Source organism: Dermacentor variabilis, chromosome 4 (genome assembly GCF_050947875.1).
Source record: "Dermacentor variabilis isolate Ectoservices chromosome 4, ASM5094787v1, whole genome shotgun sequence".
Taxonomy (NCBI): domain Eukaryota; kingdom Metazoa; phylum Arthropoda; class Arachnida; order Ixodida; family Ixodidae; genus Dermacentor; species Dermacentor variabilis.
This window is the reverse complement of record NC_134571.1, coordinates 68125074-68150365: the sequence shown is the minus strand read 5'-3', so window position 1 is coordinate 68150365 and position 25292 is coordinate 68125074. Positions and strand designations below refer to the sequence as shown.

Sequence of the window (25292 nt, the reverse complement as noted above, 5' to 3'; positions counted from 1 at the left end):
CTGAACATTGGTGCCTAAAGATAACGTTTTTCGGGAATTTATTAACCAGTAAAAAATAAGCGTAACTATTGGGTAACTTTTTGTGTTGTAGATCGCGAATCTTGCCCCCAGGAAGTTGTACAAATTGGGATTCTATGAACGAGGTTCTACTGTAAACCCCTACCAAACACATGGTATACCAATAGTGTCTAAATATACAGTTGTTTTCAAAAGCGTACAGACTGTGTGCGTCACTTTTAGTCAACTGTACCCTTTGACTTAACTGCTCCCCCTTCCCCAGTGCAGGGTAGCCAACCTGGCTCAGCCTGGTTAACCTCCCTGCCTTTTCCTTTTGGTCTCTTTCTCTTGTTAACTATGACTTCACTGACTGCAGAACATTGTGCTTTAAATGATTAATGCCAAGCAGCTGCATGGAAGCGAGGCTGTTCACAGGTTCAAGTGCATAGCCCAAAAGCATACTTAAACATCTTATTCCTGCTGATTAGTGCAAGTATCGTAGCACATCCTAAGTTACAGCCTGTTAGCCGGGACACTATTAACATTCTGTTAGTAGCCTCATAATCATTCTGTAGAGCCAGCTTGCAAGCAGAAACAGAATGTTTTCTTCGTGTTTAGATGACATGAACAAATTCAAGAGTGCAGTCAGATTTTGATTTTGACTGTTGTACACCACAGAGTTCACTTAGGGCTGCCACCTTTGCTGAAAACATAAACCAGCACAAAGAAGTAGGAAGAGGGAGGGTGGGGCATGTTTTTTGTGTAAAGTACATATCTAAAAAAAAGTTACAAGCATCTTTAAAACAAAAAAGGGGCGATATGCAGAGTTGTGCCAGCTAGCGCAACAAGCGCTAACAGTGGGCGATCACCAAGACGACGTATTGGAGAGAAACATAGAGAGGACTAGTTTTGACTAATTTGTGAAAGCTTGGAAGAAAAATGCAATGAAAGGATGTATGGTTCAGTCTCTCAACTTCGGATAATATGACAGTGAAATGTTTAAGGAATTGGGAATGAATTGGCTTGCCATGAATGCCTGGCTGAGTGCTTCCAACACAGTTCATAATGTGCTGATTTAGTGAGAACCGGAAAGCCGGTAAATGGCGTGCCGATGTAGGGCTAGAACTGACTGCCAGCACTGTGAGGGAAGAACTGGCCGTCTCATTGGGAAACTGACCAGATCACAACCCTGAGTTTGTTACTTTATAACACATTCAGATCTTGGCACAGAACTCTGTGCCCACTGTGGGATTACAAAAACTCGCAAAATTTTTTTGCATGGTATTGTTAGTTAAAGAAATAAAAGGTATGCAGATACTTAATATTACAAGGGGTGCAATTAGAGTCGTCATCAGCCATCATTTTCTCTTCTGCAAGTCCTTGGCACTTACTTTGTGCACTTAGTGGAGCAGGGCAATGAATCTGGGTACTAAACATTTTCATCAGCATCGTAAGTGCTTAGGTTAGGCTCGTTGTGGCCGCTTAGTGGCTGTGGTGTTCTGGGAGTGCAAGGTTGCAAATTTTATTCTCCAGCCTTGGCGGCAACATTCTGATGAAGGCTTAATTGGGCCAGGTTAAACTCATATTATTCAATGCCTGTCTTTGTTATTAAATGAGTGCATGGTCCCTTATTGCACTTGTCTCAAACCTTTTCAACATTTAATTTGAAAGATTTAGTAAAATTAGTTGTACTGTATAATGAACAGTGTGAAATGCCATGCCACTGTCAAGGCCCTTCATTTTAGGTCATTGATGTCCATCACTAATTGTTTCCTGCTGTGCAAGGGACCATCTGTATTCAAGTGCTAGTGAAATGTATTTACATTATGTGTGTTTGTTTTTACTAGGCTATAGGTATATGCACTCAAGTAATGCATTTTATGAGCTTTACTAGTTCCTTATTACGTTCTTGCTTCCAATACAGAGTTATTGGAGTGGTTTGCTTGAACTGCTCACTGCATGGGGCATGAAGCTGCAATGTTGAGAAATTTCACTGAAGAGGCATCAACTATGTGGCATGTTTTCAAAGAAGAAGAATAGATTAAATATTGTACCATTTAATCACAGTTTCATGCTTTTTAAAAAATTTTTGGCAATTTCAACGTTGCAAAACTACTCATGCAGTGCTTTCAAAGCTACGCCTTTCAGGCAATGAGAGTGTGTAATGTTAGTTTGCTTTCATTTTCGAAGTGATTAGAAAGGCTTGACCTCTTTTTCAAAAGGCGAAAAGATGTTCACACGTCTTGACAAAGTACGACAAAGTACAGGCATTTAACTTTTATATGGCATTGTTGTGCGTGTGTATTTTTTTCACCAAAACTAATGCTGCAAACCTTTTGTTGCTTGAAGCATACACATTGTATGATGTGTTCTGTGTTTTAATACTATCTGCATAAACTAGACATCTTATTTTGATTAACAGCCTCTTGAGCCATTGTTTTTGTTACCACTACTCTGCCTATTGGTTGTAGATTATGGAGGTATGTAACAGCCTTTCACAGTTTCTTTTTATGTGTGTGCGTAAACTGCAGGAAATTTTGCTGTCTAGCTAAGTGTACTCTGTAGGTATTGCTTCTGCACCTTAGAATACTCTATTCTTTCCTCCTGCGTTCCTTACTGCAATAATACTCTATACAGATTTTACAATGGAAAACGTTGCAACATCAAACAAGCTGGGACATGGAGAAATGTTTAGGGGATTGTTGCAAGGTACCAAGTTCCATTCTGTGTTGTCATTCTTCTGAGGTTCCTACTGTTTGTTTTTGCTGGCTGTTTAACCCTTTCTGGTCATGCGATTCCTTTAGTAATGGTAATGCTTTACAAGAAATATCCAACACAGAGAAAGACAGGCCAATGCTAATTTGAGAAACGAGGGCCACCAACTGCAGTTATGTAATTTGTTGGATTAGTGTCTCAGATAAGATAGTTCTCCTTCAAATTTCACACATGTTTACCCACATATTTACCCATATGTTTTATCACGCTTAGGCTATTCTCGTGCACCACATATTTGTGCTCACTGCCTAAGGCATGTTACAAGTTAAGTAGCTTTAAAATAGTTTTCTTCGCAGTGATATAATGTTGAACAGAAGTTTGAAGAAACATAAGCTGTCTACACTACTGAATTCGTGACAGAAGTCTTTGACATGTGGTGAAAATTTCTGCTGGGTATTTGAACAAATTCTACCCTCTCTCTTTTAATGGCCGAATGTTCAGACTATGAATGGGTTACATTAATAGCAAAATTTGGACAAGGAAGGGTTAAACATACAACTTGATTTGTGCCTTAAGCTCTGTGGCAAAATTGCCTTTGTAATAACTTTGCTTGTGTACGTCATTGATTTTGATTTCACATCGGCATTGTTAAGTTGTGATGTACCTGTTTGTTTATTTGTGTTTGCTGTTGTGCTGGACGGCTCAGCCTTCTTTCCATGCTTTTTCTTTGTGTAATCATAACATTGTTCATTAGCAGTAACCGTAAAATACCGGAATAACTCTTTCCTTGCTGTTGGGCATGGTCACACAGTTTTACGGGGACCATATGTGGGCCACATAAATGCACATCCGACTTGTGATAATTGAAGCTCACATAAGTCAACATAATGGTTAATTCAAACAGGTCTCAAATTTTTAGTTAGCCCATTATGTTTTCAGTGAATTTAGAAATGACTTGACCTCACATGGCTCGAACAGCAGTAGTGCGGCAAGTGCCGCACCTTGATGGCACATGAAGCGAGACCAGTGGAAATTCATTGGCATTTGTTCCTCAAGAGGAAAGCTACTGTTTGTTCACACAATAATCATGCCAGGAGCAGAAGGCAGAAGTCTGCCTTGGCTTCGCTGCATATCTAATCGAGCGAAGCTTGAGGGTGTGTCCATGTGGCGTCACCGTTTTTCCAGCAAAGTGCACCGCGAATCTCTCGTATCTCTGAAAACCTTCTAAACCTCTGCGTGCAGGTTGTGCATGCACTGTCGATACCACAAGAGCGCAGTGGCGGTGCCAACAGTGCAAACATGCCTTGATTCATACAATTGCTATCACAATGACAAATGCATCTTTACCTTTGTTTTCTCCAAATGTATGTCTTTCAACTTGGGAAGTAGACTCCCACATCTTATGGCATTTTGTAAAACACTCAGTATTAGACAGGTCAAGCTTCTAAATTGCACACGTGAATGGATGCAGTCATGTTAGCTCCTTGGGGTGTTCAGCCTAATAAAAGATTGTTTGTGCAGTGCTTCAGTCTCCAAGCATGAGATGATCATGCACTGTTATGCTGCCATCGGACTACACTGGTTGTCAGAATCCAGTTGCTTCTGAATTGTCCTTTCTTGATTTCGGAGCTTCGAATCGGCATGTAGTGAAATCATGGCAACTGGATAGAACAGCTTATTCAAGCAAGTTCTTTTGGTTACCTCAGACTTTCAGATTCTCTGGGAGAACAAACTGGGCTGGAAGCAGTCAATTGGGGCCCATTCCTAAAACATGGATAGCTGAAGCACACTTAGGTTTGTTGTTCAGGCTGATTTTCATGTTGGCTGGTACCACTATATGTAGGTGTCAGCAATTCGGTTGCACAGTTTTTGGTTAGCCCATTGTGTTGGTGGATTTGTTAACTGCTTGGAGTAAATTTTGGCTTCTGGTTAACTGGCACTCTGTAGGCACACTCGTAGATCAGTAGCCCTAGTGTGCATGCACGGCGACTCTGTTGTGTTCTCTTCAATACTATGGAACCCGGTGGTGGCCGGTGTTGTACGTTATTTTGTGCGTGCATGCCTTTGTGTGATCTTAACCTGCGGTACTGTTCTGGACTTCATTTTATTCAACTTCAGATAGCTTGAACAAGAATTGGTGGTTCTTAGCTATTTGAATCAACAGTCCTTAGAAATTTGAATCGGCACGAGTCAACTGTATGTGCCATTGTTGCCGCTCTGCACTTGACGTGCAATTTGTAGGCGCAGCGGATGCTTTTTGAGAGACATTTCCCTGTCATAACTTGGGAAGTACTGTGTAGCAAGCTCTGTAGCAATGCAGCAAGAGACCTATGCTACTGCACTACAGTGTTCATGCGTTATTGTCATTTATTTCCGCAGTTATTTGAGCAAAATGAAAATTAGTAATTAAAGGTGCGGCATGCAGTATGTCTATGCTTAGTTTACTCACATGAATGATTGTTAACAGCTCAGTGCAGATGTCATGAGTTGAGGAATATGTTCTGCGTGTTCACGTTATTGTGAAATGTGAGCAAACTTAATTCAAACGTCTAGCTATGGCCCAGCTCTAATTTTTTTTGTATGAATACTTGTGAAACCCAGGAATTCTTCCAATTTAAACCAATTTTTAAGAATTTATGAAAGATGGCAATCTTTATAAACTGATTCAAAATAATGTTTACAGCTCTGTATCTTCACACACACACACAAAAATACAGATATTGTAACATACACCTGTTGGTGCGCTAAAGTGGACAAGATTGGCATCTGATACGTGGTTCTACATTGTACCACTATGTTGTAAAACTACATTGTAAATCTCGTGCAACGAAAATGTACCAAATACTTGCAAAAAGTTAACAAGCTGATTTGTTTAAACACTTTATCCCAAGCCTCTTGCAGAGCTATTGCACTTCTCGGTTTTCTTTAGCTTCTTCAATTTTTTTTTTCTAAAGTGTTGATAGCCTAAACAAAAATTTTGCCCTTATTAATTGGTGCATTTTCAGCTTTTAAGTACTGCAGAGTTCATTTGAATCAGTTCAGAAATCACACAGTGAGAACATTTCTGCTTTTTGCATGTGTCCGAATATAAAAATGGTATTTGTTCTAAACTTTCTTCGATGACAATGTACTAGGCTTGCCGCGACCCAATGCTGTCGTGGCAAGCCTGCCCTAACTCCGCCACCACCTATTTAAATACATGTAAACGCTTTTCTTAGATAACCCCTGGGCCAATTTTAATGAAAATGACGGCATTTATGAGAAAAATTATAATTCTAGTGACTGTTGGAAGCAGAATTTTGAGTTAGGGCCCTGAGGTTTTTACAAAAGTTGTCGAAAATTGGTAAGGTTGGGAAACATGAAAGCACAATGTTTACAAATCCACAACTCTGCAACAAAAAGAGATATTGCAGTTCTGTAAATTGCATCCGTCAGAACATCCAAAGCAGACAAATTTGATATAATAATTTATACCTTACATAAATCTGTTACATTGTTTACAAAGGGTTTGCAAAAGTGCTACTTACATATTAGCAGCGTACTTAAGAGCCATGTATAATGCATCAAATTTATCTGCTTTGAATATACTATTAGATGAAATTTACAGAATTGCAATATTGTTTTTCATTGCAGAGTTGCTGAGTTGTAAACTTGTTAGTCTCGTTTTCTGAAAATTTGCTATTTTCAACAATATAAGAACATTGACGATCTAAATCAAAAACTCGCTACCAACTGTCATTATATTTTAACTTTTTCTTTTAACTGCAACAAAGCTAATCAAACTTGGTGCAGTGGTTGTCAAAAAAGAAACTGTCTTTCCTTTCTCATGTATTAAGATAGGAGCTTGCGAGCTAAAGCTTCCTCTTAAGGGTTACCTGCAAGAAAATTTCAGTTTGGCTAAATTGGTACTAATTTTTTTATACTACTGAAGCAATCTTGGCAAAACTGCAGGGCTGGTTATTGGCTAGTTTTCCTCTTGGCAGCCACTAAGCAGCACCTGAGCAGACTATGCGTACATTTGGCAGTTGGCAATTGTTACGAAGGACAAACATGTCGCCTCCGAGGTTTCACAGTGTTCTGCAAGCAGCTGAGAGTGGCGCCTAATCTTGCAAGTCATGTTGAGGAGTAGTGGGCTTCGAATAGTGCGACACTTCTGGCGAGTGGTAATGCTGTCGTGTTTTTCACTTTTGGCATCAAAAATGTCTGCATTTGTGAGCCTTTTTGTGATGCATCCATTCGTATTTCAAACTTAAAATGTCTCACAGCAGCTGCTCTGCATTTATACTATCTGAAGCTTGGATTTTTATGCGAGACAAGATTTTGTTGTAGTTGGCCTTTGATTCTCTCAATGTTGACTACTTGTTTGGAGTACCATATCAATCCTGAAGAGCATTAATGGGCTTAACTGTTTCAATTTATAAGACTTCTGCCTGTGTCAAGCAATTGCTGGCCTGTTTTTAAGCATTCTTGAACATATTTGTTAGCTGTTTCTTTAGCTTGAGTCACAATGTACTAGTGCCAAGTTTTGTATGCAAATTCTATGCAACATTGCCATTAGCACTTTTTCACCTTGTAGTTTTTTTTATCTCCAACATGTGCAAATTTATATTCCTGTATGATGAAACTTGAGTTTGTTTTATTTCCTAGTGTTTTATAGTCTTTTCTTTCCCTTTTTGAATGGCACTCTTGTGTTCAAAAGTTGTTTTGTGCCTTATTCAGTATTTTGCGGTCCAACTGTGAGCATGCATATTAAAGTCACGCATGCTGCATTTAAGTGCCTTGCAATGCCTTGCTCATGTTGCAGATTACGTGTGATAAGGTATTGTAATTCTGAATAAAGTTGTTGGACATTCAGATTAAAACTGCATCATTTTCTTGTCACACTCTGCTATTGTTTTACAGCTAATACAATGCATTTCACTGTTATCGCAACTCACAGATGTAGTTTGCACTTTGGAGGTGTCCTACCTCGCGAGTGTTGGCAAAAGCAGTGCCAATTCACTGCACAGTTGCTGAAGAATCAAACCAGTATGGCCTGCCGCAGTGTGGTCACTTCAAAGCTTGGGCCTTGCACCCTTGGCGTGGAAGGAAATTCTCTGATGCTTCACACGTACCTGTTCACTTCAACGGTAGTTTGCGTGCTGTTGAGGTTTAGTGACTATGCAACATAGTGACATGCACCACCAAAGTTTACCTTATGATTCTATTATTGAATTACTCGTCTGCTTCCAGTTCAAATGCCGGACAAGAGAGCATTAGAAAGAATATGTGCGACAGGTAACTAATTCTGGTGCTTGTATCTTGCTCTCTCCCCACCTTATTTTTGTGAGTGTGTTTGTGTTTGCGAGATGTGGAAACATACTTCTTGAAGCATTAAAACCTCTTTATTTCGTTTTCATAAAGACAACCACGGGAAGTGGAGTGCAGAATTTCTTTGAGGTAGAAAGCTTGAATGCACTATTGTCCTTTACCCTTTTGGGTGGCAAGAAAGAGTAGTTTGTCCAGCGAATGTTTCACAATAAGACTTCCAAGGATGGGCCTGAATTTGCGAGCATATCTCTCTGTGCATTTTAAATGCCAGCAGTCAAGAAGGCTTATTTTTTGTTGCTGTGTCACAATTATGAACTTAGCAGGATTTGGTGCTAGACAAGGGAATGTGGGATGTCTAACTAGAAAGCGTACATGGTTTTATTTTCTTGACATAGTGGCCATAGTAGGACGGGGACTTGAATTAATCAGCAGTGCACAAACAAGGGAATAAATGCAACATTTTTAGAAGAAAACACTGTAAACTAAATTTTACCTTGTTTTTATGTTCATGATTCTTTTTTGCTTTTATGCACAATGATGTTGGTGTCCACATGCAACATATATTTAGAACTTTTTTTTTTCACCGGTTTAAATTCTTGTTTCAATTGCATAACAAGAAGAAAAACATTAACTTTCTTTTTTTTTTTTTTTTTTTTTGCTCGGCTATTAAGTGGTACTTATAGGATTGTCAGTATACCGGTGTCACGCGGGGCACATTTCGATCGCGATTGGACCCAACCCGGATCGAATATCGCTATCGCGATTGGCTCTCTTCCTCAACCTGCACAAATGAAGCAATCGCAATGGAGAAATTTTGTCCCGATCGGGCTCGATCGCGATCGAAATTGTCCCTTGTGACACCGGTATAACTATAGAGCTCGCCTTCCATTGCATATGATAAAGTCTGGCAGTACGAGATTCTTAAAGTAGAATCTGTAATTGAATTCACTGCACTCAAATGGGCCGTTGATGACACTGTAACAGAAAATTCTACGTCGAAAGAAAAAAAAAATTATCTTTAGTATCGGTGCTGGAAACGCCCACCAAGAATTCGATTGCTTGGGTGAACTTCCTGCGAAGTGTTCGAAAGTGTGCGTCATCTCGGCTACGAGATACAGTGATTGACCGATGGGGATTAATGAACGATATCTCTGCTTCCTTATTGTGCATAGAAGTACAAGACTTCGTGTGCTCTGCAATTTTCTCCCTTTCCAAACCTACGACAGTGGAACCCGTGATCTCGGCCGCAGTTGCATGATGAAGTCGCCACTGTGCTACTGCAGCCACTGTCAACTTGCGTAAGGCTCTACTGAGCAGTAACACAATGCTAAACACTATATTCGAAATCAAGGCAGTAGGAAACTCGCGACCTTCTTTTTTTTTTTTTTTTTTTTTTTTTAAATGGCATGACCATTCCCGCCTATTCTTTCATTTCCGGAGGCACCGCGCTTGCTGGACTTCACGAAGAAAGCTACCGGAGCTACCACGAGAGGTGAAGCGTCGAAGTGCCCTCTTGCAGTCGAGGCTTTCGAAAACGCGTGTTTCATTGAACTGGTCAGAGCTGTCGCGCATACTTCCTTAAGGCATTTAAAGGGCCAGAAAAAAAGTTTTTATGATTTTGGTGTCTGATGACGTAATAAGACGTCACTGTTTACCCATGCTACATTGCAGTTTTTAACATGTCGTCCGCCATGTTTTGAGGCATCTACAATCGGTCCCTCAAATCCACTCCATCCAGGTAAATAATTTGACGATACAGCTTTCGTACCCGAAAAATAAAGTTCTGACTACCTTGACGAAGCGTCCGCTTCCGTTCGTTTGCAGTGTAACTGTTTTCACGAAACTGTGGACACTCCCCGCAGAGCCCCTGCATGTTTTTGTAGTCGCCATGACTGCATTGTCTTATGAAAGAAGTTGCTGTGCGTAACTTTTGCTGCGGAGCATTGCTTCGTGTACCAGTGAGGCTGTTATGTTGCTCTGTGTTTTGTGGTGCGGGTTTAATAGCGACGGTTTTTAATGGTCCTTGTTTGCAGCGTGAATGAAGTGGTTTGAGCAACAGGACCAGCAGCAATGCTCGCCAACGGCCAAGAAATGAACCCCGTGTCTAATGTGAGGCATGGGGCTACTCGATCGCAGGACGATGCAATGGTCGGATACTTCTTCCAGCGCCCACAAAGTGACCCGGATTTCCAAAACTACAACAAGCAATCCCGCTGGGCATTAGGCGACGACAGCGTACTCGAAGTAAGTGCTGTTCCTCCCGACTGCTAGTCGATCTGCCAGCGCTGCGCGTGCGCGATCCCTCGCGTGAGCGTCGTGAACACGACGTGCATCATTCGTGTGTGTGCTTCTTAAAGCGCGTGCTTGCTCGTGCCGATACGCGCCCGTCTCCCCTTAGCCTGGCTTTCACTTCACCACTTGCATTCCTCGTCGCCGTGGTAGGCCTACGCACGCACCGTGTTTTGTTTATTGTGATCGTGACTAATGAACTGCTTATCCTGTACAGACAGGCTAGTAATCTTGCTCAATCATAAGTAGACATTGTCTCTAAGCGCCTGAGGCAGTAGTTACTGACTTCACCTTAGTCGCTACTTGATTAAACGCGACGAAGCGCTCGTCCTTGCGCCGATGTCATTGGTTCAGTAGCCGTCCAGAAAAGTTGCGCCGAAACAAAACCAGGTCTAGCCCATGGAACCAACCTATTTCATTTTAAGTGAAGTCTGGGCCCTTTAAAAATTAAGTGATTGAATTATCAGAGCTTCGCTCCCTCATCCGGTGTCGTGTTTCAGGACTCGCCGTTTGCAGGAGGGAAAAAAACAAAAATAGAAATCGAGGTGTCGGCGCAGGAGCGAGGGGCTGTTTTGTAACACCGCCGGAGCTGCCTGGTTAATCCTTATTTAGCGATGACAACCTTCCCGTTGTCCTGTGTGTCGCGATGGTGTTGTTACGCTGTCAGTGCCGTGGCGTTGCTTCTTGTTTGCCACCGGTAAGCCTAACCTACACCCGCGCGAGAGCATCGCTTTTACCTTCCCGATACATGCAAATCGGCAGCACGATCGCGGGATTCGCGGCAAGCGGCAGCCACGGACTCGGTTGAAGCTTCTAACCGATGTAGAAGAAGAAGTGACCAAAACTACGTCAGTCGTTCACCATGCCATGCGTTGGCGAATTCGTGGGCCGGTACCCTTGTTACGACAGTCAAAATCGAGAAGTACTGGTCATTTACAACTAGGTCTTGCTTAATTTCATCGGTCTTTCGCAGCGAAGTATGAAAACTTGCTGCTAAAATTTCGTAGAACGGGCTCGTGAGTGTTCGTAACTTGGCCGACATGGTCAGTGGCCAAACGCGGTGTGTCATGCACCTATATTTAGTTCTTGACTGCTACACATTTTTTTGATATTGGATTCGGATGCTCCTGCGGCTAGGAAGTGCGTGTGAACATTGTACGAACAAACAACGTGATTCAGATGATTGTCCAGCCATCTTGGTGCGCTTAAGCCATTATTAAATTAAATGGATCATAGAATGGGGCTGCAGTGATGCAACGCTTGATGCTTTGTAATTGGTTGTGCTGACTGAGACTCCTGATAGGCTAGACATGTTTGCCATATTATTCACGTTGCAGTGCATAACTGCAGATAATAGAACAAGCTGGAAGTCTAGTTGCTTGGTGACCTTGAACGCATTTCAACAGATCAACAAAATATGACATGCCATACATACTTTTTATTTTACCATATTTTACAATGAAACTGGGCAGCTGAATAATGCACGGCTAGAAATTTCTGTTTATATTGAAGGGGCTATTATAATATGCTATAAACATCTTGCTGAAAACATAGATGACTTGATATTTTGCTGCAATTGTTTAAGACAGGCCAGTGACCTTTATGAACAAGGGGTCTTTGCTAATCGTTTTTTTATGCTTTACCTTTTGCATAAGAAGAGGAACAATAGAATTTCTGTTGTATCCAAGTGATATGTTGTGTGGCGACTTGTGCCGTCGTGAACATCTGGCTCATCCTTGAGTGGTCGAGACTGGTATTCTTGTATTTCAGTAAAAGTAAGCCGAGTATAGAAATTTGGAAGTATGCTTACACATGTCTTTATGGAGTCTACTGCATGCCGTATTTGACTTAAAGGTTTAGCACATGTACACCTGCTTCTGTAACTTTTTAGATGGTTCAGCATCATTGTTTAACTTGTCATTATTATGCATTCATAATTTATGTAAAGAGAGTCGTTGCTGACCTTTATGTCTAGCATAGCTTCCTGTGTGGCTGTAGAGAGCCAGGCACCAATGCTTGCATTTCAAGTGACTTCAGATAATTTTGCTCTTTCAGTGTTCTGTGTGTGTGCGAAATTTCTATAAATTTTGGATGAGCAGCCATACAAGAATTGGCACCAGTGTTCCTTTATGCTACCTGAATTTGTTCATGTAAGCATGAAATTACCTCGCTTATGCTGGTGTGTTGTGCTGTCTTTTTTTTTTTTTTAAGTTTGATTGCAGAATGAAGCATTCACAATTTAGGTGACAAACAAAGTATAGTGTTTGTATATGAAAAACTCTTTGTCATTGTCATGGTAACCACAGTATATATGTGGTGGCCCATGGATCTTAATGGGATCTTTAAATTTACAGCATGTATAATTCATTGATGCCATTACTAGTGTCTGTAGGAACACAAGGGTACTTAGGGACTTTCCAAAATGTGTCAGCTGCAGGTGTACACTTCTGTAACCAATATCTGTCACTGAATTTTACTTGTCAATATTATGCTTCCATAATTGATGGAAGGACACACGAACAAGTATGCAGCTTCATCACACGCTGAACAGATGTCCTGATTACCATGCGTTAGCCTTTTATTTCCTGCAATTGGTAAACAGGTGTCCTATAGAATCAATGTAAACAATTGAGCGTAATTAAATAATGTTGTGTTAAATTACCTGTCAGAATTTTACATCAAAGTGAGAAGTGTATGCATTTGAGCTGCTTGGTTCATGATTACGAGCAGAAAACAGTGCTAAACGACAGGGCGAAGAAAAGGACACAGTGCGGTCTGTGGTCTGTGTCCTCCTCTTCATCCTGTTGTTTAGCACTTGTGTTCTGCACGTAGCAAGAGGTATATTTCTTAACCTGTACAATCTCTCTTCATAACACTTCTTTTAATAGGTCTACATATGCAGCTTTCACCAGAATGTGCTCTTGAAGCAATGAAAGACGCGTAAGATTGTGGGAGTACAGTAATTGCTGCTGTCATATTTGATGCACCATGACAGCTGAATGTTTCAAAACCATGGCTTGCAGCTTAAAGTTCTACAATCCGCATAAGCAACATAACAGTAGATCAGTTGAAATAAAGTACTAAGAAAAAAAAGAGAAGTGCTAATAAATGTACTAAGAAAAGTGGTGAAATTATTTGCTGGCTGCGTTTCCTATGTAATTATCTACAGAAAAACTGTGTTATAGAGGTGGCTGCTTTTGCAGCTCTAGCCATTTTGCCAATTCGCAGCTGTAGCACTAATTAAATGTTGCAAAAGTAAACCTTTATATGCAAGCTGAGGGAGTTTGCTTTCTGTACATGGAAACTGCATAAAAGCCTGAAACTGAGTTTTTATTCTTCTCTTTTGGCATGACTCAGGGTAGTCTAGAGTCCTCTTGTGATATTTTTCAGCCATGGAGTTTTGCTTGCAACACGTTTGCTTACTGTTGTCATGAGGCAGGAAAGTGCATCCTCGTGAGCTTAAACTGTGAAGTCGTTATTGAAACACACAGACACTATTGATTGCTCTCCTTTTCATGTTTGGAAGGTTGTTTGCCCACTTCGATTCCCTGTAACATTTACAGGATGAGAAGACAAAATGCTTAATTAAAAGCAAGCATTTCTGTTCTGCCTTGCAATGGCAAGGTAACATATGTAAGAATATAGGGTAGCCACAAATGTAAAAAAAACTTTCCTAGTCGGATGACGACCAAGTGTGATTTGTACAGTGGCCTCATTTACCTATCTTGCACAACTTTTCAGTGGAGAGCCCATTGAGAGTTCATTGAGGTGCAGTCTTTTGTAAAGCATCACTGTTGAATTTTTTCATGGCTAAGTTTATCCTGTCGTGCCAGCTTCCTGTCAAGATCTGTAGTGAAACTTGCACAATTATTGATGTACTTAATCTTTATCATAAATGCGACAGTATGTATACATAAAATAGGATGTGTTAAAGTTGGAAACCACAGGTGCGACCTCCTGTATTAATAAAATAAAAAAAAAGTGCCATAGCACTGGCAAATCATTGAAGGAGGCTAAAGGTGGGGGGGGGGGATAAAAAAAAACTTAAAAGGTTGTTTCTCATCTGCACGAACGTTTAATCTACTGTTGCTGAGCTTTTTTAATAGATATGGCACTTTTTTGTTTTTCAAATCATGCTTCACTAGCACGTTAACACAAACATTTGTATGCTTAAAAGCTCTTTGGAGTTCATTGGGGCATCACTTCTGAACAGTATTTGTATGTAGTTATCCTTAGATGCACTAATTATGAATGGAAGGAGCTATATTTGTACAAGTCACTGATGTTGTGGCTTGAAATGTGAAGCACATGGGAAAATAAGTAGCAGAGAAACAGCAGGGGCAGTGTATCACTATCGCTGCTACCACTCCTGAGTTCTGCAACATTAGAGCCAAGTTCTTTGAGCAGTGCATGCCATTCTGCATGTACTGTCAACAAAACTTGTACATGCCACCTTTAACCTCTTTTGGCCATGCTGACGTGTTCATTAACTATTTTCATAAAACCAGTGCATTGTCTTTTTCTTCTACCATGCCAGCTTGGGTCTGCCTCATCATGACTTTCACCGCAAACATGCTATCAATTCGGATTATAATGCAAGGTTAATTTTTCAGACAGTAGCAGCAAAGCGTGATAAAAGCAGCTTTCTGATGATGGTCATTGCATACTAAAGGCAGCCTTATACTTTGCTCTCTGTGCTGTTTTTAGGAGGTGCACTTGTAGCTTCAGGTTTTACTCGAATTTGAAGGTTGGACTTGCATAGCTTCTATACTCTATCTTGCAATTTTTTGGCAGCTCAGCCAAGGCTATGAGCCTGTGCACAGCGTTTGGGACTGCGCACTAAAACATAGTTCTGATTATAATCTTCGTGGTATTGTGCATTTTTCATTGTACAGCTATGTTTACTTGTCATATGCTCCTCAGAATCGAAGACAGCTCAGTGACATAATGGCTTTTCAAGTCTGTTCTTTTTACCAACTAGTAAGGTACAAACTCTCTCACTTTATCCCCCTCTCTTCTTTTTCTTGTTTTGTTTCAATACCACTCTCAAATGTGAAAGGTAGCCTCTCTATGTACGTAGAGAAAATAATAATCTTCTCATGGTTTGACATTATAAAAACAGTTTTTCATTGCTTAAACACAGAGAGGAAAGTGTAACATAGGGTGGTACATGATTGGCATGAATTTTATGGCAAACTAGCACTATTTGAAGTGTACTTAACAAGTGGATTTCATCATTGGGGATGACAATGGTTCAGATCAAATTCATGTCAATTCTCAAAAAGCCGATGGAAAGAATGTGCTTTAACTACTTCCATGCAGTTTTGCATGCGCAAAATGTACAAGAGGTCACATGAGAATCTCTCTCCTTATTACTGTCCAGTACATACAGGTGGTGCATGATGTAGAAATCTGAGATGTATTAAAAGAAAGTAATATATTTAACTGTCCGCAGCATTTCACCAATGCCACCACTAGCGCTAAACGCGTTCATTTAACGAAAATTGACCCCGCAGGGCTTCATACTAATTTGTCTAGTGCCACAAGACAGCGTGAGAAAGTCATGAAACTTATTGTTTCTAAATATTTTTCTAGGCTTAACCAAAGAATGTGCCTGCATCTCCAGCTTGTGTGCTGTAAGCTTACACATTGCTCACCCAACTGAGGGCGCATAAATTTGCCTAAAGGCATTGACTCGACATGTCTTTTTATCTTCCTTGCACTGAATTGTGCAAGATGAGTGGAAATTTTACCATTGGTGGATCATCTTCAGGCTATGCTATGCATTTTGAAGAGGAGACGATGCTCCATGGCAGTGGGACATAGCGCGTTTACAAGATAGTGCACCTCATTGAATGATGCTAGCTGTAGCTTCCACGTTGCTGCCAACGTATTTTGAGACATTGTACACTCGATCATCGGTTATTCTTGCAAAAAGCTTTTGCTTGCCCTCAAAATTACCTTTAGTTACGGTACTGCACTTGTATATTTAGCATGAATTAGGTTTAAGTCACCAGTTTTTACTTTTCTCACTGCCAGTCTGATATTGCTGGGAGCTGCCGACAGAAGCTCTGAGGTTGTGTTAAAACGAAGCTTCATCTCGAGTGCTCCTCTCTAAATGCATGTAAAAGGAGAATTCATTTTTCTCGGCTACCACTGCACCAAACTTGACGACGTTTGTTGAATTTAAATGAAAAACTTTAAATCTGACTGTTGGCTTCCAAGTTTCGATTGAGGTCGTCATATTTTTGTTAAAAATTGGCGAAAATTGCAAATTTTCAGAATACGAAACTATCAAGTTTACAATTCCTTAACTCAGCAATGAAAAATGATATCACAATTCTGTTATTTGCATCTCATAGTACATCTAAAGCACACAAAATTGATATTTTATACATAAATCTCAAAAAATTGTGTAACATGGTAATACAGCTTTTGTAGAACCCTTGCACACAATGTAACAAATTCACGTAATATATAAATTGTCATATCAAATTTGTCCGCTTTGAATGATGTAATGGATGCAGTTTACAGAACCGTCATATCTGTCCCTGATAGAGATATATTAATTTGTAAACTTCATGCTTCTATTTATTCTTTCTTTTTTTCAAATTTCAAAATTTTTGGAAAATCTTTCAACAAAATTCAGGCCCTAAATCGAAATTCCGCTTCCAACAGTTACTAGAATTTAACTTTCTCTCTCAAATGTAATGAATTTCATTAAAATCGGTTGAGGGGTTATATCAGAAAAATGTTTTTGCATTTTACATATACTTGAATAGGATGCGTCGGAGTTGGGCCCGAGCTTAAGCTTCCTTTTAAGCCCGTGCTAAGCGCCCTTTTTGTGATTGCGATTCGTCCATCACTCTCAGTTTGGACAGCCCGGCTTTGTGAGGATCTGGCCTCTCTCTGTATTGATTTTCCACCCTTCCCATTTTCTTTTGGCTGCAGGCCCGTGGCACAGAAGCACCAGAACTGGAGACGGACTTTCAGGCCTTGGCCTTAGAAACTAGTCATCAACTAGAGGTGAGTTTTTCTGTAAATTGGGCTTTGCACGGCTGGTTAATTGAGTCTTGCATTTGTGTTGAGTAGTGCTTAGTGTTGTGCAAGGCTATTATTACCATTGTGCAGGGGCATCTGGTGCACTTGGCTTGAGGAAATTGAAAGTCGTAGAAGCCACAGACATTTCACTTATCCTAAAAGAAAGCAGTTATGCTATGTTCCTGCATTAGCTGTGATGACCACCCAGTTGTCTCAAACCTGTGAGTGCTAATTGGCACATTGTAGTCTGCACTTGAAAGTACTCATAGCTTCTGTAATGTCATATGTCAACTAGTCTCGCTTCTGATTTTTCTGGTCATGTTCTAGCTGATGTGGCTGCAAGATTTGTGGGTTGTGCACCTGGCCACTGTCCATAATGCTGTTGGCAGCTGACTGGTTCTCTGGTCTTGTGTATGTTAAGCCTGTCTTGGCGGGCTAGGCAACTGCACCACTGAACACGGGCTGTCCGGTGTCCTGGATGTCCAGATTCGTAAGGCACTTATTGAAGTTCTCAGTCAGTAGCGACCACACTTGCTCCCAAATTTATGCATAGTGTAACTGCTTCACTTGTAGAGCCAGAGCTGCACATTGCGACGACTACATATAATAAAAATGGTGTGTGCGTGCGTGTGCACCAATGCATGAAGCAGTTGCAGGAATGCCCCTTGGCCAATCAAAACGGATGGTTTTTGGCTGTCACATGTGCTGCCAGCCAATGCGACCGCTCGACATGCTTTTCTCTAAAAATCCAATGAGCAACGACAGCCAGCGGTAATAGGAAATTGTAGATGAGGGGCCGCTCTTTCAAACGAGACCAAGATGAGCACGACAACGTGTGTGCAACTGCGTCTGTGTGTTGTGGAAAAAGCACCATATTAGTGTAAATTTTGGCTCAGATTCACCATGTAGGTGTGCTACAAATTGGTTTTTCCATCGAAGTATTAATCCATGAAGTGAGAAACGTTAAGGATTAGTGCATAAAAAGAGATGTTTCACAAATGTCAGTTTTAAAAGTAGAATTTTTCTGTTTTCGACTTCCTAAGATCCGTGTTCCCCCTTGCAGAGTTCACTACTTGGTGCTTTATTTATGAACCTGCAGTGAGACATGCGCGCTTGCACGCGCACAATCAGGTCAGTTGCAGATAACCTGGCTCTGTCATGTTGAGTCCCCATTTCAGGTAGTGTTTTGCTAGGGCCTGGTGCCATGTTGACAGCAGACCTCTGGCCTTCCGCCTTGCTTTGTGACGCAGCTGCCGGCAGCTGCACTGTGAGGGAGTGGGAATGGAGGTGTCGCGTGGTGGTGACACTGTAGCCTCGTGTGGCGTGCAGATCCCCGCATCGACCAAGAAGCTGTGGTCGCTGGAGGAGACGGGCCCCAAGCCCGAGGACAGCAAGGGCCTCTTCCTGGGAGACCAGTGGAGGGACCCCACATGGAGCACTGGCGGCCATGCCAGCACCTCTGGTATGCTTCCTGTGCCACCTCTTCGTTCTTGACAGTGGCAACTCTGCCGTCTGTTCAAAGCTTGTGCAGAATTGTTGTGCACCCAGTATTGCTTGGTTGAGATGATTTGCAGTGTTGCTTATGCAGAGTTAGGTGAAAGGCCCTCGGTTATGGTTAGCCATGTTGTAAATAGCAGTGTGGAAGCATGCGAAACCTTCGAACTGCGCCAGCCTGCTCCAAAGCATGAATTTTGAATGAAGTCGCTAAATTTAGCGGGACAGGCATGTTTGGTGACAACCAACCAGCTGTGGCCATGTGTTGGCTAGCGTTTAGTCCTGGAATCCAAACCTAGGCAGTTCGTTCGAGCTGCAGCACCTGGAGTGCGTTTGGTGCGGCATTGTAACTTGGCCACAATGAAATTGGGATAATTGAGTGTTCTTGTGCTATTGACCCCAAGATCGAGCTATAAGTGGCAGCATCTTTGCCGCATTAATGTGGATAGGCAGTCGACGGCACGCATTGAAATGTACATGGTGGCGCTTGGCTGTAGACGATTTGGATCGATTGTCTACTAATGAGATGATCTGACTACAGTAAATTAGGGGACATTTTTGTATGAAACATGCAGAATGTTCCTATTATATGTGAAAGAAGTGCAAACTATTATTCAACAGGGAACTCTCACTCATGTTGAGCTTTATCAAGCTACTTCAAAGTGCATACCTTCTACTTCAAAATGGAAAATTTCTGCTCTCAGAGCTGCTTCGGAACACCACTGGCTGCTTCCACCCCAGCAGTACCAGAAGAACCACTTTCAGTGTGTTGAAATTAGAGAGCACGAAAAAAAAAATTGTGTAAACGTGTAATTCGGTTCTGTTTTCTCATTTTAATGGCTGTAGATGCAATGTGCAGCTGTTGTGCTGAGGCATTAACAGATGACCTTTGGTGCTATAGGGCATTGTGATTGATGCCTATGCTGGAAGTTGATTTCTGCTCAAGGTTCTTGTGAACTGCAGGGTTTATTGGCACAAAAGAAGTCATTTGTGCATGATTAAATAAATGTAGTTTTGTCAAATTATGAAAAATGGGCTGGCTGTTTGTTTTTTATGCTGTGTCATCAGTGGTCAGAGTACTTTATACAGTCAAACCTGCTTATAACGATACCTGTTCTAACAATATATCGGTTATAACAATGAGAAGCTGCTGCACCCTCAACTTTTGTATGTTTTCCATGGTGAAATAACCCGCTTACTACAATACACAGAGCTGCTGCACGATGGGCCGCTGCTCCAACAGCCGCCGCATGCTAATTTTCTAGTCATCTCAACGTGCCTCTCTCTTGTCGCCCTTCCCCCCCCCCCCTCTCAACACGGATGAGCTGCACGCACAGCTTGGCTGCGCCCACAGCTCTATGCTGCCCCACCCTCCGAAACACGAATGAACCTCGCCAACTGCGCTGCTCGCAGGTTGCTCGCTGGCTCCTCATTCAGCGCAGTTCTGCACACAGCTTAATTGCGCGCGTTGGTCTTCGTTATTTGCGTCGAAATTGCTTCTGGCCACGCTGTTTCTCGCCGCCGAAACGGAAGATGGCTGATCTGCCCGCTGATCATCAGCAATGCACGACGTTACTGGTGAAAAGAAAGCACACATGCTGTAGATTTGGAAACTAAGTGCTTCTAACCGATGAGGTGATCGTCACGAACGTGCTTGCATCAAATAGCGACGGCGAATACAGCAGCGATGACGCGGTAGATGATGCAGTCGCTCCGGGGCTTCGTTTCCGCGAGTAACCTTCCTCTGCACTACATGGAGCACCTGGATGCCTTGGAGAAGGATGTCTGCAAGCTTCACGTAAAGCATGCAAGGCTGAGGGACGTAGGGTTTTCTCAGGCAAACCAGTGAGAAGTAAAAGTCGACATGCTTGTAACAATCCCACCTGGGCGTTTCTTCTGTATTTCTCAAGCTGATAGGCTGCCGCGGCAGCGTTCGCGAAATTTTTAAGAGGCCTCTTGTGGGGCCACCAAAGCGATGCCTCGGCGGTCCTCGCATATCGCTTGGCACCCGTGACACCTCTTTGCAGTTGTTATAGCAGTGCCATTCTTTAACGCCGAGAGCCGCGGCTTGTTACATGCAATCGGAGGGCCCAGGAAGCAGTTAAACAAGTGAATACAATCAGCAGCTGGATGGAGGAAGGTGGTGGGGAGGGGCACTGGCCTCCCCGCCATTATAGTTTTCTCACAACAGCTCTGCCATCCTGCTATTTTGATTTTTTCATGTAACCCGGTTATAACAATTATCAGTTATAACAATGGAATTTTCGTGGCACCTGAATATTCTTATAAGTGGGTTCGACTGTACACACTACTGTGGATATCAGAAGTATGTGGAATGGAGCTAGTTGGTACGGAATTATGCACGGAAAAGATACACGAAACTGATCTAGCTACTGGCTATTGTGTGATTTCTTGAACCTTGTAAAAAAAATAGCACCATGCTGAGTGTGAGGCCTTTGTACTCGTGCAGAGCATGCCGTGTCACAGCCGATCATGGTTCAGCGACGAAGTGGTTCCTACCCTGGCAGCGAGGGTGCCTCCATGTTGTCGCCACGCTCCTCTGAGACCTCGGGCCTGGGTGTCAAGATGGTTGAGTACGTGCTGGGGAGCTCGCCCACCATCAAGGATCTCGACTCGCGCATGGTTGGCCGCATGCATGTTGGACCCCCGGTGAGCATCATCTCTTACCTCGCTGGTTGTGCTTTGTTATTGGATCTTCAGATGTTTGCTGTAATGCTCTGAATCCAAGTGCACCGTATTTGGAGGCATTCTGGGTCTAAGTGGCAGATACCTTGTGCCATCTGAAAAGCTGGCTGCTTTTCCTAGAAGTGAAAGGGAAGGAAGCGAAAGCTGAGGGTATTTTGATAGCACTGGCTACCAGCTGCGTTAAGGGGGGGACACTCGCCTGCCTACAGCCTGCCTGCAGTGATTATATCTCTGGTGGCTACCAACCATCTAGCAATGTAAATACGGTAGACTCCCTTTAAAGGGACACTAAAGGCAAATAGTGCCTTCAGTGCCTGACAGACAGTAGTACCGAGCCAAGACAGTGCGGTAGATTCACCGCTGCAACTGCTTTTTGGTCAAGTGGAGTACACCGTTCAGGCATTCCGCGACATCACATGGAACTTGAATTCTTTGCTATGTGCAGTTTGTGCGAGTTTCGCGAGCCAGCAAAATCAGTGCAGCACTACGCGATAACGAAACTAAAATGCGAAAGCGTGGGTGGCGTGGAGGCGAGTTAAAGTGAAACCTTTCGTAGATTCAATAAGTCCTTTTTTCTGAAAAATGAAATAGAAATGGACAAGTAGCATTTTGTTCCATCTTGTAATACAGTAGAACCCCGCTGTTACGTTCCTCACTGCTGCGTTTTCCCGGCTGCTACGTCGTTTTCATCTGGTCCCGGCATAGCTTCCATAGGATCCAATGTATAAGGAACCCCGCTGTTACGTAGTAGCTGTGAAAACGTTTCCGCATGATGCGTCGCAACCCGAACCCGCCTGGGCTAAAATAGGCAACGCGCTCCAACCGCCATTTTGGTTTTTGACGAGTTTTGACCGGGCTTGGCCTAGCTTGGCTATGGAACTGGTTGCAAGAAGCCGCACGCCAGTTCGAGAGGCCGCCAATAGATGGCCATACGTGAAAAATGCTCTCACTGTCACTGTGATTACGGTCACCGCATGGTTTGTTGGACGGGTCGACTCACGCAGGAAGGACACTCAGGAGAGGCCCTGACGTCACTCTTTGTGAAGCTATAGCTAAAGGGAAGCCGGAAGTTGGCGTTGCTCATGGCATTGCTCCACCTATCGGGCCAGCTCTCCTCTCTTGTTTACATTTCTCACGAAACCACGCCGTGCTGCACGCAACCGGGCTGCTCGGACGCGCGCGTTCCGCAGCAATACTAAACAATCGTTAGCACATTAGCATGATTACGCCAAAGAGGGCAAAATTTCCCGCGGATATTCCTTCGTCCATTGCCATTGCCATGGCGCGGCGACGACGAGGAGCACGAGCCGCATGATGCCGGGGAGTTGCCATATCCTAGCTTTAGAGAAGCCGTCGTGGCTCTGGACCTCCTCCACAGGTACGTCGCACCTCACAGCGACGCTGACAGCAATGCGGCCTTCCAGGCTATTGAGAAACGTGCGGCGATTTCTGGCGAGCGAAAGAAACGGCAAGCCACCATTCTGGACTTCTTTAAGGTCTAAGTGCACTCTGTGGAAATAAATTGTCTATAGTTGAAGCTGCACTTTTTTTCATTGATTTTCGGAACTTCCCTCACTGTGGCTATGGTGTTGGGCTGCTGAGCACGAGGTCGCGGGATCGAATCCCGGTCACGGCGGCCGCATGTCGATGGGGGCGAAATGCGAAAACACCCGTGTGCTTAGATTTAGGTGCACGTTAAAGAACCCCAGGTGGTCAAAATTTCCGGAGTCCTCCACTACGGCGTGCCTCATAATCAGAAAGTGGTTTTGGCACGTAAAACCCCAAATATTAACTTTCCTCACTGTTGCGTTTTCCCAGCTGTTACGTTTTTTTTCCTCGGTCCGGTGAAAAACATATGAACGGGGTTCCACTGCACATACAAGGATGTTTATTGCAATGAGTGGTTGAGTACTAGTGATAGAATTTTAAGTGAGGAGTGCTCTCGTCATTGGGCAAGTATTTGAATGTCCTGGGGGAGCCTCTAATCATGTCCTGTATTTATTTCAATTTCTCGATGATTAAGGCTCTGTTTGCGATAATATTGGCGCCTCAGAGATTCCCGAGCATTAATCTATCACTTTAGCTTGACTTATTATTTGCTTTTAGTGTCCGTGAAAATTTTTTTGTCTTATCAGAAGAATAATTGGCATATGCATCCAATTATCTTACTTTGAAATGGTGAATGAAGTAGAAAGGGGAAAAATGTCATAAAAAGCATTTATTTAGCTGAATTTAATAGAAAACTGTTTTCAAATGGTACTGAAAGTCTGTGATGGATGTTTGGTGTTGTGGGAGATATGGGGTTCTCCTCCGTACTCTTGGGACAAAGGAACGACAACACAGTAGTGCAAACAGTCACAAGGGCATTTATTGCACCTTTCATGCCTGCTAGCCGAGTTGCTACCCACAAAACATGCCGATGGGCGCGCGACAAATCCAGAAGTCCGACTCACCGCGACCGGAAGCGAGCGAATATGTTCGCCCAATGCTGGATCCCAACGCCTGGTCGTTCGCGTGTACGGTCACGCGAATGGTGGCACGTTCGAAGGCGGCCACGCGAGACAGTCTCGCAGAAGCATGGTCGCAGCGCGCGCGGAATGTCCGCGCAGTTCGCCGACCCGCCGGGAAAGAGCGGAAGTGCCTGTCTCTCGGCGCCCAAGTCCCTTCGCCTGTCGGCGGCGTTAGCAGCTAATTAGCAGCGCAACACTCGCGCCATCTCTCGCACTGCACCCCAACCACATCGACTGCCGCGGGCGTCACGCAGGCCACGCGGCGAAGCGGGATTGCAGGAGATGAGCTATGTGGGAAAACTAGATCTCAGGGGAGGCGTGAGAGTCACGCATCCCCACAGTGTTTCTGTACAAATCGGCGAGCAGCCACAATTAATGTCATCTTAACCTAATGACTTTAAACATCCTTGTGTGCCTTTGTGCTGCTGGAAAAAGTTCACTAGGGACTTAAAACAGGCATCTGGCGCCTCACAGGTCATCACTGCAGGCTCCGAGCTAGTGAAAGTATGCAGGAGCGCGACAAAGCAATGCAACCTAGAGGAAAGTCTAGGTGGCGTTGAGCGAAGTAGGGAAGAAGAAACAAGGCGAAGCGTCGCGGAAGAAGGTAGGCAAAGGCGTGCTGGGTTGATTTCCTCTCGCAGTTTCTACAGGTTTCGTTTACAATACGGGCGTACCGGGTTTGTCTCACGATAAAGTAAAATTCAAATTCCGCGGGGATGCTGCGAAAATTGGAATTATACAAAATTCGAGCTAATAAAACCCAGAAAAAATCGCTCTTGTAAGGCATATATGTAGTTCGAAGCTCTGGTGCAGCCACCGTAAAGGGACATGGCCAATGCAGGCCCGACGTCGAGATTGCTTTTGTTCCATCTGCGCCGACTGCGACGACCCACTATGCGCCCAATGTGCCCACGCCACTTCGTCGTCGTACGCAGACAGCCGTTCAAAGCAGAGCGTGGGTTGGGGATCATTCTGCGCATGCTCCAAAGAGAGCAGCCGATTGTGCGTGCGTCGAAGTCTAGAGGGGGTGGCTTTTCAGCTTGTGCAGCGCAAGCGGCGTAGCGTGACTGACCACAAGCGACGCGCGCTGAAAACATTGGGAACTATGAACGCACCTTTGCACTGCCAATGCTCGCTGCAGGAACAAGAGCTGCACTCTAAAATGCACTCGTGAAAGGCACCACATTGTGCTGCCACATTGGTCTCCGTTGTACTTTCGTAGCTGCACCG

At 43.2% G+C, this 25292-nt stretch overlaps 1 protein-coding gene across 4 annotated transcripts in view; it reads left to right on the top strand.

Moving 5' to 3' along the window:
• The first annotated feature begins 9524 nt into the window (after positions 1 to 9524).
• The window catches only part of LOC142579307 (pumilio homolog 1-like), a 101431-nt gene continuing 85663 nt past the window's right edge, over positions 9525 to 25292 (top strand). The window contains exons 1-5 of one of the 4 annotated variants that reach the window (XM_075689371.1): positions 9525 to 9760; positions 10159 to 10266; positions 17263 to 17337; positions 18682 to 18814; positions 21317 to 21516. In XM_075689371.1, the coding sequence (XP_075545486.1) occupies positions 10168 to 10266; positions 17263 to 17337; positions 18682 to 18814; positions 21317 to 21516 (507 nt within the window). In that variant the 5' untranslated portion in view covers positions 9525 to 9760; positions 10159 to 10167. Of the gene's footprint in view, positions 9761 to 10055; positions 10267 to 10442; positions 10533 to 17262; positions 17338 to 18602; positions 18815 to 21316; positions 21517 to 25292 lie in introns of those variants that run through there. The other 3 variants (XM_075689370.1, XM_075689373.1, XM_075689372.1) reach the window with 3 other exon arrangements.